This window comes from Astyanax mexicanus, chromosome 9 (assembly GCF_023375975.1).
Source record: "Astyanax mexicanus isolate ESR-SI-001 chromosome 9, AstMex3_surface, whole genome shotgun sequence".
Taxonomy (NCBI): domain Eukaryota; kingdom Metazoa; phylum Chordata; class Actinopteri; order Characiformes; family Acestrorhamphidae; genus Astyanax; species Astyanax mexicanus.
The window spans coordinates 13894853-13910983 of NC_064416.1; the positions used below are offsets into that span (position 1 = coordinate 13894853).

Sequence of the window (16131 nt, forward strand, 5' to 3'; positions counted from 1 at the left end):
GCTTTTGTAGCTTTATCAGACTCCTGTTCTCTAAATCATTTTTGATCTTTTGCTGTTTTAGGGAGAAGTTCAGGTTGAGGACCCAGATCACAGCAGCACTTGTGGCTGCCCTCAGTACTCCTGCAGTAAGACACACACACATTGTACAGAATTTTCTCTCTAATTTTATGTGTGTATATATATATATAGTCCTTGTATTTAGCAAATGTGTGTGTGTGTGTGTGTGTGTGTGTGCAGAGAAGGCAGATGTGTGTTTATTTCAGGGTGTGACTGTTCTTAGTCCAGGCCAGTCTATGGTGCAGTATTTTGAGAGGGAGCTTTGCTACACAGTGCAGTGTCTCACACATAAGGACCCCAACACAGGCTTCTTTGCGATGGATGTGACGACAGCCAACTGCTCAGAAAAGTGTGAGCCTGTAAGTCTTTGTTCACTTTTTGACATAATGTGAATCTGGCAGTTGTTCTTTACAGTGTGTCAGAAAATGGAAAGTAGACCAAGAGACACGAGAAGGACTGCAATATATACAGTAACAGTCAAAAGTCTTCTTAATCTCTTTCTTTTTATGATTTTTAACATTGTAAACAAAAAAATAGAATTATTTTTATGCTTTAGATTCTTCAAGTAGCACATTTATCTTTGAGGACAGATGTACACACTCTTGGGTATTTTACACAGGATTTTTTTTTACAAGTAAATTCTTGTTTTTTATGCCTTTAATAATAATATACAATGTTGAAGTGTGTGCAAATTTTTGACTCCTGCTGTAATTACTATTAACCCTTGTGTGGTGTTCATATTTTTCTTACTCGTTTACTTTGTTACTTGTATTTAATTCAGCAAAATTAAGCAATTTGCAAATGCTTTACACATGCTTGCTTCACCTACATTGCAAGCAATATAAACAGTTTACATGGTTAATATTTGCCCTTTACCTTTCTTAAGTTACATTTCTTTCAAAAAGTGCTACTTATTAGTTTTTTAATAAAATGTAAAAGAAAATGAATTAAACTCAAGATATGAGTAGAAAATTTGTTTAGTTTCAAATGTTCAAATAAAGCAATGTTTATTAACCCTTGGCCAAACATACTGTATGTAATATAAATGTGTAGGGGGGGGGGGGGGGTACAGTGTGTGTTTATCGAAAATGTGTTTTGATATATGTTTTTCACAAAAAATGAGTTAGAAAAAATATTTTTAGTATCATTTGATGAAAAATGAAAACGGGTCCCACAGACCCAAAGGGTTAATCTGACTTATTCTGATTAATCTGAATACACTTGGATGTTTTAATCATCATCTCTTATCCTTTGTTTCTAAAGCACCAGATTTATGTTCCGTCCTCTGACCCTCATGTGTGCTGTGGCTCCTGTAAAAACATCTCATGCTCATTCTCCAGTGAAAATGGAACTACAGAAGTATTTATGGTATTTCATGGTTTTGTTACACATTTACATAATACACGTATCAAGAAAAATAATTGGACCCAGAAAGAAATGTTGGATTTCAGTGCAGATTGGAAGGTAGATAAAGGTTTATAAACAATAGACTGATATCGGCAGTATTTATTAAGCTACAGTGTAACACATATGTAACACAACATGTTTAATGTCCTGGCATGGAGATGTAGAGGGGGATTTGTCACTGAAATTGACCTTCTATCACTCCATGACAGTCTGTCAATTACAGTCTTTAGCCCTATCCGGAAGGGATTAGTGGACATATAGCTATTTTTTTAACTTGAGATGAGGAAACTTAGAGATGTGTGTCCAGACAGGACTAAACGGACCACGGAGTTCAGCGAAAAACAGTAGGTTATTCAGCCTGTAATTTTATCAGAGGACGTCTGAGAAAAACGAGTACATGGTCGTTCTGGACGAGAATAAAATCACAATGGACCCCCCATAAAAGAGAAAATTACCACAGGACCCCTTGAGAAACTAATCTCATGCGGATAGGGCTTTAGCAGGCATCGGCTTAGTGTTAAGTGTTAACAGTTGTTGTAATCATCTGCATGAGTGTATTCCTGTGTTGTGCAGCCGTCTGCCAATGGTGCTGGCACTAACAGGATGATTCATGAAGGGTATCACTGATGGCTAAATGTCTGCAATCTTGGGCACCAAGTTTCCACACTACCAACCAAGTTTCATTTCTGTTGTTTGATTCCTTCTGGGTACGACTATTCTTAGGATGATGTGTATAGTTTATACAATCATAATGAACACAAACTCAGTTACTGTATGTGGAATGTGTGATTTTAGGCAGGCAGCTCGTGGGTGGCTAACTGCACACGGTTTGACTGCATGGAGACGGCGGTGGGAGCGGTGATTCTCGCCTCTGGAGTTGTCTGCCCTCCTTTCAATGACACAGAGTGTATTCAGGTTTGTTTCTGACGCTGCCAGACTGTTCTTATTCTGGAACTGTATGTCTTCATGTTCTTTCTGTTTGTAACCGTTGTGATTTTGTTTCAGAACGGAGGGGTGGTGCAGACATATGTTGACGGCTGCTGTAAGACATGTAAGTAGAGAGAAGGCTTGTTTTCTTTCTTTTCTGGGGTTCCTGTGGGCTGATTGGAGCAGCTTGAGGAAGTGGTGATGCCTGGCTTAATGGCTGTTGGTTTTGCTTGTGGTTAAAGTGCCCTCTACTGTCCTGGAGGGAGTAACACTCATACTGTGCACCTTCTACAGGCCTTTCTCTTTTATTTCCATCTCTGATCTACTTTCCTGTCTTGCATTCTTTGATTTAGATGACAAAAATAGTATAGAGTGATATACAAGGATTGTGAAAAAGTGATTGACTACAGATTTTATTCTGTAGCACTGATAAGCACCAGTCAGCCATAACATTAAAACCACCACCAGCTAGAGTCAATAACATTGACACCTGTGAAGGGTGTTTAGGATCTACAGCACATATTAGGCAGCAAATGAACTATCAGTTATTGAAGTTGTTGTGTTGTGGAAGCAGAAGAAAAGGGAAAAGTACAGAAATCTGAGACACTTTGAGAAGAACTAAATTGTGATGGCTAGATTACTGTCAGAACATCAGGCTGGTCTTGTGGTGCTCGCTCATAAAAGGCTTGGACCCTTTTTCACTGTAAAGATGCTTTGTGACAACTTATATAAATGTATAAGCTATATAAATACATTTCAATTGAATTGAATATGTTTTCAGTATGTTGTGGTCAGAACCTAAAAAAGGTTCTCCAACAAGGACAACCAGTGGACTATTTGGGGGGTTATAGGCCCCAAGGCTCACTGATGCCCCAATTCACAACGTACAGACTAAAAGCACCAGCTGCTTGCATCAGCCAGACACCACAGCACTCCTTAAGAAGTCTTCTAAAATCTTTTTTTTGGTGGCACAAAGGGGAAATACACAATGTTAGCCATGAGGTTTTAATGTTATGACTGATTGGTGCATTTTCATGTAATTTTTTGGTAGTGTTCAACTCAAAAGTAAATAGTTTAGATTATACTTGCAAAATATGTTCAATTCATTCTTTTATTTCTTCCTGAATGGTCTTTTCTGTTGGCTTTAAAGCTGGGTCTTATTCTGGGTGATTGGTTTTACTGTGTTTACTGTTTCTGTTGAATTATTGCATTGTAGTATTTTTTATACGAAAATGAATGATGGATTTAAAAAGGTAAATGTTATTTATTCTGGATATTATCTTACTACAAGTTGCTGAATCATCTTAATAAACAGCTTGACTGTTTGGCAGTTTTGCATGAGGCTGTCTGAAAATCATCTGTTTATAATCTAATCTTTTGATTAGACTGGAATTGCATGCTTGGGGAGCTCAGGTGGTTTGATGAAAAGCTGGCATGTGTCTTCTCTGTGTCTGTGTGTGTGGGCAAGTGTGTTTAAAAAGCAGATAGAAAAGTGAGCTTGGATTTTTAACAGTTGTACAATAAAGAGTGTGGTGTGGGTTTCTGTGTGTGCATGCTGGTCAGTGTGAGGGCATGTGGTTGTAGTGGTTGGGGCTTGTGCCTGTGGGGTGGCTGGTATGTGCTGAGTATCTGACGTGAGGAATGAGCCGCGTGGTTCTCTCCGCTCGGGCAGCGTGCATGCTGAGAGAGCGGAGATTGTGAACACTGGACAGTGTGTGAGATTGTGAACATGCCCCTGTGTGTTTCTCAGGTGCTGGACTTGGTTTGTTGCCTTTTTCCATTAGTCCAGTAACTCCCACTGCTAGTACTAACTGTGACACAGGTACTCTCCCATCCTCTCCTTCTGATTTACTCCACTGTAAAGGAATACTACAGTGTTTTTCAGCCTAGTCTCTATCTGATACATCTGTACTGTACATTCGTTTAGCATTGTCAGTTATTTCAGTGTGTTTTCATGTAGTTGGTAAATTATAAAAAAAAAAATCTGACACAAAACTCCTTTTAACAGAATGTTGTTGATGTAAAAGCTGGACTGACGTGCTGAAGTGCATTTATTTATGTGGGTAAGGAGCCAGGGTGTGCGCATGCCTCGTGCACCTTAGTAGCTAAGATAGCTATGGATGGGTGACTGACTATTGACTGTTGTCAGGGTTTTAATCAGTCAGTGGCGCACCGCAAAATATAGTAATAAAACACCAGAAGTGAAATCAAAATCAGTATTCAGAATTTCTAACCCATGTAATCTTTCATAATCGGACCCACGTATTGTACCGTAAACGATATTACGAATGTAACATATATTGATGTAATAATTAATGGAATATAATAACTAATCAAAGTAATAATTGATGGAATCTTGCATAATCATAATCAACTTAATTATTTTTTCTGTGAATACTGTTATTTGTACTACTTCAATAACATTTTTCTATTAAGGTGATGCAGGCAATTATGATAATTTTGATAAATAATTCTTAAAAAGGGGTTTTAAAATGTGTTTAGCATGAATTTCCAGTGAATTATTATTGAAGTATTAAATCAACAGTAGAAGGTAATATGCTGGAATCACTGTGTGTGGTAATTGATCCTGTACTACAGATGCATTCGGTTAGAGATTAAGCTAAAACACTGCTGTATTCTTTTAAGTATTTCTGTTTTTCTTTCTATGTGTGTGTATGTGTGTTCGTGCTTGTGTGTGTGTTCATGCTTGTGTGTGTGTGTGTGTGTGTGTGTGTGTGTGTCCATTGCTGTACACATATCCATATCTGTTTTCTGTTTCTCCACTCTGGAGTATGAATGAGGGCGAGCGACTCACACACAGCTTGTTTTCTTTCGTCGGTTACTACTCTCACACTCTATCACATATTACAGGTGATAGCTTCATTTATCTACACACACCCTCCCACCAACCCACCCACACACACACTAACCTACATAGACACACACATGGACCAACACCCCTGCATACCAAACACTTCAGCACTTGTCCCTCCCTCTCTGCACAGATGTGGAGTGAGGATTTATCTGCTGTTGAAGCATGCTGATGATAACTCCAGTAAATTGACCTCTGATGTATGGGCCTAACGTCTGAGGAATTTGAGTGTCAGGGTTTAATTCATGATCCTGCAGGAATTTCACACAGAGTTCTCTGTAAATGGAAATTCCTCGAAATAGAATTCCCATTATAAATGATTAGGACTTGGAAATAGCTGCTGCAGGTTCCTGTGGGATCCTCTTTAAAGCGATTGACCTTAGAGGAGCTGCGACACTGGCCATGGAAATGGACCTGTCAATCAGATGGACTCCCCATGGTTTAGCTACAATGGAAGTCGCCTTTTTTTATTTGTTTATTTGTTTGTTGTCCGTGTGGGAAAGAGAGACAGAGTGTGTGCAGAAGCTTGCTTTGAAAGGCACATTATATTTATCAAAAATATTTAACAAAACATGCTTTAAAATCTGACAAGAAAAAGTATATTAAAGTATATTAAAAATATAAAATAATACGGTATAAGGTATTCTGCACATCTAAAACAGAGATAAAGCTTACTTAGCACATTGGCATATTAAAAACAGTTGAAATTTTAAAGTAACATCAGCAATTTTACTTGAAAAATATCAGCTTCAAAATCATGTTAATGCTCCAAAAATTGTAATAGGGACAATGACTTCTCTGTCATTCCCAATCCGGGCTGGAATACTGCTACTGCACTATGTAACTTTGGTGGAGCTGCTTGAGACTTTGGTGGAGTATAACACTGCATACACCATATTATATTTGTGCAAAGTCCTGTTCTACTGCTTCAGACCACATGATTCTTTTATACAAGATGTATCTGTAACTTTTGTGGTGTCAACAAATGCATGTGTACAGTTGTCAGATGAGGTGGTGTGCAAAGTGCAAATTGTATTTACAGCAGTAGAGAAAAATGTAATTACACTCCACAGCTGTAGGGGGAAACACTTTACCTGTATGGTCTATTATAGATGCCTTATAGATGCTCACTTAAAATTACCTAAAACCTAACCCTAATCCTAATGTGATCTAAAACTTAAATCTAACCCTAAAACTAATCATAAAATGTTATGATTAGAGTTTGGGTTAGAGTTAGGTGTAGTTTACATTCAATAGACAATCATTTACTTTTGCCTTAGAGTTCAGTTAAATTTTATAGACACACAGTTAATTATTAGTTGAGCATCTGTGAGGAATTTATAATGGACCATTCAAATAAAGTGGTACCCTTCAAAACGGCAACTTCAAGATTCACGTTATGTCAAAAAGTGACAATGACAGTGTTATTTGACCAGAGGTGCCTAAGCTTTTGTTCAAGGCAGCATGTTAATGTTAAATGTGTGTGTTTTTACTCACTATGTTTTGTTTTATATGTGTAGGTAAAGAGGATGGTAAAACATGTAAAAGAGTCGCTATCAGGACAACCATCAGAAAGGATGACTGTAGAAGTAATGCACCAGTAAGTGAGATTCACACCATGTCATCCTGTCAGACATGTTTTACTGAGCAACCACCTCACCCTCAACTCTAATCCTCTCTCTGTCTCTCTCTCTCTCTCTCTGTCTCTCAGGTTACTGTATACTCATGTGATGGGAAGTGCCCGTCAGCCACCATCTTTAACTTCAACATAAACAGCCATGCACGCTTTTGCAAGTGCTGTCGTGAAAACGGCCTACAGAACCGCGTCATTCAGCTGTACTGCACTCGCAATGCTACTTCTGTGGACTACAGTTACCAGGAGCCTATGGACTGCTCGTGCCAGTGGAACTAATAACTGTTATCAGTTAGTTAGACACTGTAGTAGATAGTCTATACACTGATACGCCAAAACATTAAAACCACCTGCCTATTATTATGTAGGTTCCCCTCGTTCCACCAGAACAGCGTTCTATGGTATCTGGACCCAGATGATAGCAGCAGATTATTTGAGTCTTGTACATTTTGAGGTGAAACCCTCATTTGTGAGCATCAGTAAGATTTGTCCCTGACTGAGCTGACTGTTCACTTGCTGCAACTTGCTAACAATAATATGTATATCCCACAAACTGACAGGTGCCATTGAATCAAGATAATTAATTTTGGTGGTTTTAATGTTATGGCTGATCAGTGTGGACTCTCTCAGTGGCCATGTTCAGTTTTTACTGCACAAATCAGTGAAACCACAACCTACTAACACCATCTTTGTAGTTTTAGTAACGTTGATGTCTGTGATATACCTGGGAGTGTTGCGTAAGTGTAAGTTAATCACTTTTTTAAGTTAGCCTGTAGATGAGAACATAGAACATAACAAATGTTTAATCTGCTAGCGTTATAAATGAAGTAACAGACGTCAAAATAATAACATATGTGCACAGGTGCAGTGTATTATTGCCAATATATCAAACAATTTTTTTTGCCCAGAAATATTTTGGAACAAAATTGATTCTTGTATCTTTAATGTAATTATAGTAAGTAGACTATCAATTTGTATAACTTTTTAATCTTATGTTTTATTTAAGTGATAACTTTGTACTTTTTTGAACCTTTGGAGTCAACAGTTTTTTTAAGACTTAAACTGCCCAACAGGGAGAAATAAATAAGCAAATTATGAGCAGGCATGTCATCATTGTCTCTGTTTAAACTAGGTTTTAGTTAGTCTGCACCGGATTACACAACATTAAGCACTGATTTACCAAACCAAGTGCTGGATAACTATAATAATACTTAATACTAGACTCTCATGAGGAGAGCTTTGAAGATGTTTTAATGAACACAGTGATGTAAAACCACTACTTTCTGTACAAATGTTATTAATATTTATTGTACTATTAGGGTTTCACTAGTAAATAAACACAAACTGTCCGGATAAGGAGCTAATCTTCACAGGTGCCTACAACCATTCCAGCCAGTTCCCAGATCTACTGACCATATAGAAGCTCTTAGTAGTTCTGTAATAACTGTACTGTAGTCATGTATCTGTTTCTCTGCATACTTTATTATCCTCCTTTCACCCTGTTCTTTAATGTACAGAACCCCAGAGGATAGACCACCTCAGAGCAGGTGATTATTTGGGTGGTGGGTCATTCTTTTTCAGCATTGGATTGACACTGATGGACATGTTGGTGGTGTATAAGGTGTTAGTGTGTGTTGTGCTGGCATGAGTGTGTCAGACACAGCAGGGCTGCTTGAGTTTTTAAACACTGGGCTTACTTACTGTCCTCCACTCTAATAGACATTCCTACCTGCAGCTGCTCCAGCATGTAGATGTGAAGTCAGAGACAGAACTTCTAGTCCTTTATCAATGGTCACAGGTGCTGCCCACTGGACATGGTGGGCTGGGTTCTTCTGGCTGGTGGATTATTCTCAGTCCAGCAGTGCCACTGGGGTGTTTAAAAACCCCAGAGAGAATAACGTGCTGAGAATTATCAATCACTCAAATAATCTCTGCTCTGTGGTGGTCATGTGGAGTTCTGACCATTGAAGAACATGATGAAAGGAGCATAATAAATTCTGCAGTGAAACAGAAGGATTATAGCCTGTTATTATAAAACTACAAAGTGCATGCATATAGTCAGTATTACACATGTGTATTCCTAGAATACATACACGCACACATACAGCTCTGAAAAAGAAAAGAGACTAAATAAACATTGTTTTATTCTTTAAACTACGGACAACATTTCTTCCAAATTCCAAATAAAAATATTGTCATTTAGAGCATTAATTTGCAGAAAATGAGAAATGGCTGAAATAACAAAAAAAGATGCAGAGCTTTCAGACCTCAAATAATGCAAAGAAAACAAGTTAATATTCATAAAGTTTTAAGAGTTCAGAAATTATTATTTGGTGGAATAACCCTGCATTATAATCACATGCATCTTGGCATGCTCTCCTCCACCAGTCCTACACACTGCTTTTGGATAAATTTAAGCAGTTCAGCTTGATTTGATGGATTGTGATCATCTATTTTCCTCTTGATTATATTTCAGAGGTTTTCAATTTGGTAAAATCAAAGAAACTCATCATTTTTCCACAGCTGTATATATAAACACACACCATTTTGCATAAAAGGTTCTGCACCTGAAACTTTTTATTTAGCCAGAAATGTTAAAGAAACGTGATTTATATTTAAGATGATATGCAGAGAGGAATGCATATGTTTTTGTGGTTCGTAGTGTAGTGGATTAAACAGAGGATTCCTGCATCGCTTGGACACACACACACACACACACACACACACACACACACACTACCCCCACTTTATGGTCTATAAGGAACTTCAACCCCCAGAACACTCTAAAAGCCTTGGAGTTATCTTTTTCAAACAGCCTTAAATTTCAAAATGACATTGCCTGACTATTTCTTCACTCAGCCTCGCTCGAGAACCCTAAATGCAAGTCAGGGTAAACATTTTTAAATTCTTTTTTGACATTCCTTCAGACGCTGTCAGTCGTAAATCTGGATTTAGGACCGTTAATGTTTAAACATCTGGAACTGTGCACAATTGTGGTTTTGCCAACAGCACAATCACCAGGACAAGGACGGGACTACGGGACTTGAGAGAGGGTTCAAAACTTAATGAATGCCTTGGAAATTGTAAATTCACCAAATATATTATACCAATTTAGGGGTTTGTGCTTTCTGCAACCACTTAGAAATAAGATTCATGAAGTTAAAATGAATGCTCTTAGCTTGGAAATTACATTCCCAACACCAACTTCACCAACTTCCCCCACGGTCGTAAATTCCGACGACAGCCGCTTATCTAAACACAGCAGAGGGAGAGGAATTTCTCACTGAGAAGATTTTGCTTAAAATACATATATATTGACTATATAAAAAAGGTGTTTTATAGAATGTTTACTAGATAATGGTATATGTGTCTGGTATATGGTATATGTGTTTGGATGTGTCCTGATTAAATTCTCCTACACATTCAAGTCTGAATCAACAAGGTTTAACTAGCATTTGATAATTTAGCTTTATTTGGTTATCAGTGGTTTAACCATGTATTATCTTTTAAGTGATTTAATTGGGTTTAAATAATAACATGACTCTTGATCTCTTTCTGACAGAGTACCATCCATCATTGTATTCCTAAGATTATCTTGAGTATTACAAAACTGTTTGTGGGCAAAATATATATATATTACATTTATTGTGATTCAATTGTAAGATTGTTTGTTTCCTGAATTTATCCTCACAAACTGATATGCTGAAAAAGGTATTTTGATCCACTGTTTAATTGAGTTTTCTTTTGGTTTGATCTATTAGAAAAATGCTGAAGCATGTTGACCATGTGAGGAGGGGGGGTTTATGGCCCTTTGTGAATCCCCACCAAAGTTTGAAATTGCTCCTAGACCAATCAAAACACAGACATTTGGGCCACAGGGCCAATCATAGCTCAGGGGCCAAACAGGCCACAGAGACTAATAGTAAACTGGGCAGACACAGTTCAGTTTCCAGTTTAGAGTTTCCAGTTCGGAGGAGTTGGAGGAGAAGCAGTTGGAGTTAGAGAAGGAGTGGAAGAAGATGAGTTGAGGAAAACAGTTAGAGGAGAGAGGTTAGAGAGGGCCTAGAGATGAAGAAAGGATAAACTGTTAGTTAGTCATCTTAGGTTAGTTTTATTAGACTAGTGCATTTAATCTTCTTCAAGCATAATGGTATTAGTTATCCTAGTTTAAATAACTAGGCTATTTTATGATCTACGGAGTTCTCCTGCTTGCCAAGATAGTTAATATAGTTCAGTAAACCAACTAGACCAACCGACGGATCACCGAGAGGGTACGCCAGCCGAGCAAGCTCCAGGGAAGGCTTTCCCTGTGCAGAGACTAGAAGCGGGTGTCGACCAGGTGCGCCGCTGGCCCACAGAGCACCATCTTTACCCTGCGGATGGGTCCACACTGGACCTTCTAGGGGTGCAGGATGTCAGCCGAACAAGAGGTTTAAACAGCGGACCGAACCGATGGGGACCCCCCTTTGTAGACGTCTCAGAGTAAGGCAGTTTGGGTATTTCTCTCAGTAATTGGTGTTTTGGTTGGTCAAGTCTAGTTTGGTTATTGTCCTTAACTCTTTTCTTAGTATAGATTCATTTTTAGTTATTTGGCGAAAGGGATGATCTTTGTAGGCCGTAAAATATCTTACTTATCTACTTATTTTAGTGTTCTCATTTGATTAGTTTGACCTCATTACATTAAGACCCTTATTTAGAAATATTCACTTAATAGTTCTATTAACCTTTATTCCTTTCATACCAGTATTATAACGTGTTTGTTCTTTTATTTTTCATTTATTATTCTACACTATGATTTGATATCTAATGGCTACATTTATGACTTTTTAATGAATTATTTACTCATATCTGTGTGATTTAATAAATACTTTTATTTTACAAAACCTGTCATTTCAGTGTGTTTTTCTGGATAACTTGGTTATGAAAATTTCTGTCACCTGTAGAAACCACACCCTGAGATGTCTTGTGTTATTAATTAATTTGATTAATTAATTAATTAATTAATTAATCTAATTAAATTAATTTAATAACTGGCGCCCAATTAAAAAATATTTCAACATCTCAATTAGCACCAGGTATTAAACCACTGAGCCGCTACAGTAGATAACAGGGCCGCTGCTAAGGTTTTGGAGGCCCTAAGCATAACTGGTCAGGGAGGCCCCCCCCCAAAAAAAAAAAAAAAAAAAAACACACACACACACAAACACAAAAGGTTTACGCAAAATTTTACTATTTATTAAAATTACACATGTAACTGTGCATATTTACAACGTTATAAGTAAGGCCAATAACAGTGAAGAACAGCACAAGAGTACTATTTATAATGTATAAATAATAAATGAAACGATGCATGTCTTTTAAGCAGTGGACACGTCATTTACACAAGCCAGCCTTAAAGGTTATGAAATTATCGTTTATATTCGTGGTGTATTTATATCAGCCTGTCAAAATCTATAGAGCTGTCTGATCCTGCTGTCATACAGACCATTTGGATAGTGCACTGACGGCATTAGTCAATAGGTAGGCTACTCTGTTTATTAATTTTTTATTAAAGTCACTAAAAATCTTCAAACTACACTACTACTATTTGCAAACGTGCCACGTGCCTTGCAATACCCAGATTAGTTTCTAGTTAAGCGTTTAAAGCTACCAAATCAGCAAAGCCAACGTAACTAGCTCAGGCAACACCACTGAACATGAAGTAATCAAAACTATTTAAACCTTTATCATCGAAGTTACTCACCAGAAAGGGATGCATGGGCCTCATCTTTCTGCTTCTTTTTCTTCTTCTCAGCTCCAGACTCAAACCGTCGCTTCATAGTTGAATTACCATTTAGTAGCAACTTCGCGCGGTGAACTTGTCTCCTGCCAAACTCAAGTAGCGTTGCTACTTTAGTTAGGACTAAGGTTGCCAGATAAGTTACGATTTTTCATCCTATTTGTTTATTTTATTTTAAGTTTTTAACTTACACAAATATTGCACTGGACGAGTTTTTGTATAGAATGGCCAAATACACTTTAAAAATGGTTAAACATGCGCAAGATTTAGCGCCTCCATGCATTTTTTGATTATTTATTTGACTGGAAAATGTCACATCTGGCAACAACCAACAGAGCAAACCGAGCCGTGCCATTTCAGGCAATAGGGGTGGGGGCATTATATTATGCACAAAAATAATAACGTGCCGCTTTTAAGTAGTAGAGTAGGTGCCACATGCAATGTTTAAAGACAAAAAAGATGAGCGTATCATAAATAATTCACATTGGGTTTTAAATTTAATAATGTCATAATTTCAACACATTTCATTCTCAGTCAATTTGGCTCCCTGCAACTGCAAAATGGTTGAGGCCTAACGCTGGCTGCGTTGTCTGCGTATGCAGAGCGGCGGCCCTGGTAGATAATGTTAATTTTTAATGCCAGAATCAGTTGCTTATATTAGGATGATAATAACTGCAAAGACAATGTTTACCTCCTGAAGCATTTGAACGTTATACTCTAGTTTTACAGAATTAGGCACTTGAGGCACTGTGGGGTCTGTGAGGTCTGTGGAGCACTACTTCATGTAGTGCCAAGAAGTTTATTAGGTTAACTAGGTTTATTATTAAATAAGTACTGAATGATAAATGCAGAGGAATGAAGCTTATAAAGCAAGCAGGAGTCATAGGGTCAACCAAAACGATAACACTAAATGTAAATGAGCTGCTCTGCTTGTCATTTTCAGCAGCGCTGTTTACACACCAGCAGCCCACGCCATGACCAGCCTCTGTCCTGCTGAGCTGTGTTATGCTTTAATGGCTTAGTAATTAAAAAGGTTGGAGGAGTTCAACTCCTCTTCATGTGAATCTGCTGAATGGTTTGTGACACTGGGTAAAGGTCAAGCTTTATTTGGTGTCATTCAAAGATTCTGTTGGTGGTTATGGGAATACATGAGTAAAACAGAAGCTTTTTTTTATAGCTAAATAAAGTCATTTATTCTTAGGCTTGGGACTAGAAGGTTGTCAGTTTGATCCTGTCGACCACCCTCATGTCTTCTAGTCTAAGGAATCAAAGTGAAGACCTTATGTCCCAAGCCCCGTTGAGGATTGCTAGTTTAATTGGTCCAAAGCCCACTGCTCTACTCTTTCTTTAGACTGCTTTCAATACAACGAAACAGCATGGAGATGCAGGGGAATTGAGATTTGGACCTCATACACTCCATCATGCACTTTAACACTTAGATGCATCCCAAATATGAAACATCAGAGAAATATGCAGTTTGATCTGTCTTGATCTCCTGGATCTGCAGGATGTGGGGGAAGGGGCCCTCCAATATTTAGGGGCCCTCCATGGTTGCCTCCAAAACATCTCTATAAAGCTTCAGTATGAATCCAAACAGCATTGAGATTATACATTTCAGCAAGCGGGCAGGTAAAAGCATGCATGACAATAAGCAAGGGGACAGGTTCAATCCACTACATGTCCATGTTGTAATGTTGCAGGTTGCCAGATTAAAACCCCTCTACATCCTGCTGGTACCAGGAATCAAGTAGAGACCTTCCCAGGTTGCTGGATTGATCTCCTGGACTGGCAGTTCAGGGAAACATACACTTTGATTCCATAGACCAGCATACATTCTGCCAATCAATAGTAATAAACCAAAATCCCTCTAGTCCCGAGCCTACTCTTTGCATTCTTGAGGTTTTTACAGGCAACCAGTTTGCAGGTGATTGAACCTTGGAAAGCATGAACTTCACTTCTGAGCTACAACTATTCTCAGATTAAGAAAGGTCAAGGTCAGACCCTGTTGTATAGTGGTATTGTTTTTTTTCTATCATATTTCTTTACAAACTAAACCTGGGTGTGTTTAGAGTTAAACCCGCTCAGGCTGGAGTGAGGTGTCCAGCTGTGCACTTTGTCATGGTAAATCCTTCATGCACTGACCTTGCATGACTTTCTCAAGAGGTGGGACTCTGTTGCCACGGCAACCAAGTCTCACTCAGTACAATCAGAAATTTTCCCACCTGTTTTCAACAAACCTAAAAAATAATGAATTTCAGTGACTTTCATGACGTTATAGATTGTATCCGATTTGTAGGAATGTGACTGGTCAGACTGGATTTTATGCGTTTTTAGGCTGTACAGATGTGTTCAGATATGAAGAGAATAAAATAATAACGCTTACTAAGCTTCGTTCTAGAGGAAAAAAACATTTCAGGTTCTCAACTCAGTCCCACAGCATCGTATTTCTACATTAAACTACTCACCAACTCACACTGCTGACAGTCCTCACTAATAATAATCTAAATAAATGCTGAATTAATTCATGTTGATGTTGAGTTTAGTGTTTTTAATCACTGTTTTGTTTTCTTTTAATCACTTTTTTTTTTCAAATGTTTATGCCATTTTCTCCCCAATTATCCAACACACTTATCAGGACTCCTCCTACCATTAATAATGCCCCAGTACCAGGAGGGAGAAGACCAGCACATGCCTCCTCCGATATATGTGATGTCAGTTACCACCCCTTTTTTGAACTGCATTGACGAGTAGCAACAGCACGCTCGGAGGAAAGCGCATGCAGTGACTTGTTTCAGATACATCAGCTCACAGACACCTTGTGCTGATCAACATCACCCTAGGAGTGATGGGGGGGGGGGGGGGGGGGCAGCGCCATCTACCGGACAATTGTGCTCTCTCAGGACTCCGGCTGCTGATGACAAGCTGCATTACCAGGATTTGAATCAGCAATCTCCCAATCATAGTGGCAGCACTTTGGACTGCTATATCACTTGGAGCCTCTGTAATCACAGTTTTAAATGTCATATGCTTTTAAACTGACCTGCAGTGAACGCTAGACTAAACGGTGGGTCACTCTGATTTAGTTTCTCTCTGGTTTTATTGATTTCCTGGTTAAAATTTCAGTTGGAGTTTAATATTTTAAAGTGAGGATGATTAATTTAACTGTATTTAAGAACAGGCAGTAGCCTTAGTTATTTATTAGACTTAAAGAAAACAGAAGTGTAATAAAGGTCTATAGGCAAAACAATATAATTTACTAATTAATTACTTATTAATTAACTACATTTAATATTGTGTGTCACTTAAGGAATGTATTAATTTACATCACAGACAGATACAAATCACATACATGTATACATCTGAATGCATACATGATCCAAATCCGCCAAATCTGATTAATGATGTTTGTAATCTGAACACAGTCTAAATCTTTTGAATGGGCTGGACTGGACTGGT

The 16131-nt window shown here is 38.1% G+C and overlaps 1 protein-coding gene across 1 annotated transcript in view; it reads left to right on the forward strand.

Annotated features, from left to right (window-relative positions):
- Positions 1-7997, forward strand: part of otogl (otogelin-like) — a 56821-nt gene extending 48824 nt beyond the window's left edge. Inside the window, exons 51-57 of the mRNA XM_049483628.1 lie at positions 62-125; positions 238-416; positions 1321-1425; positions 2260-2379; positions 2470-2515; positions 6784-6863; positions 6975-7997. Of these exons, the coding sequence (XP_049339585.1) occupies positions 62-125; positions 238-416; positions 1321-1425; positions 2260-2379; positions 2470-2515; positions 6784-6863; positions 6975-7175 (795 nt within the window). The 3' untranslated portion in view covers positions 7176-7997. The remainder of the gene's footprint in view (positions 1-61; positions 126-237; positions 417-1320; positions 1426-2259; positions 2380-2469; positions 2516-6783; positions 6864-6974) is intronic.
- Positions 7998-16131: the final 8134 nt, after the last annotated feature.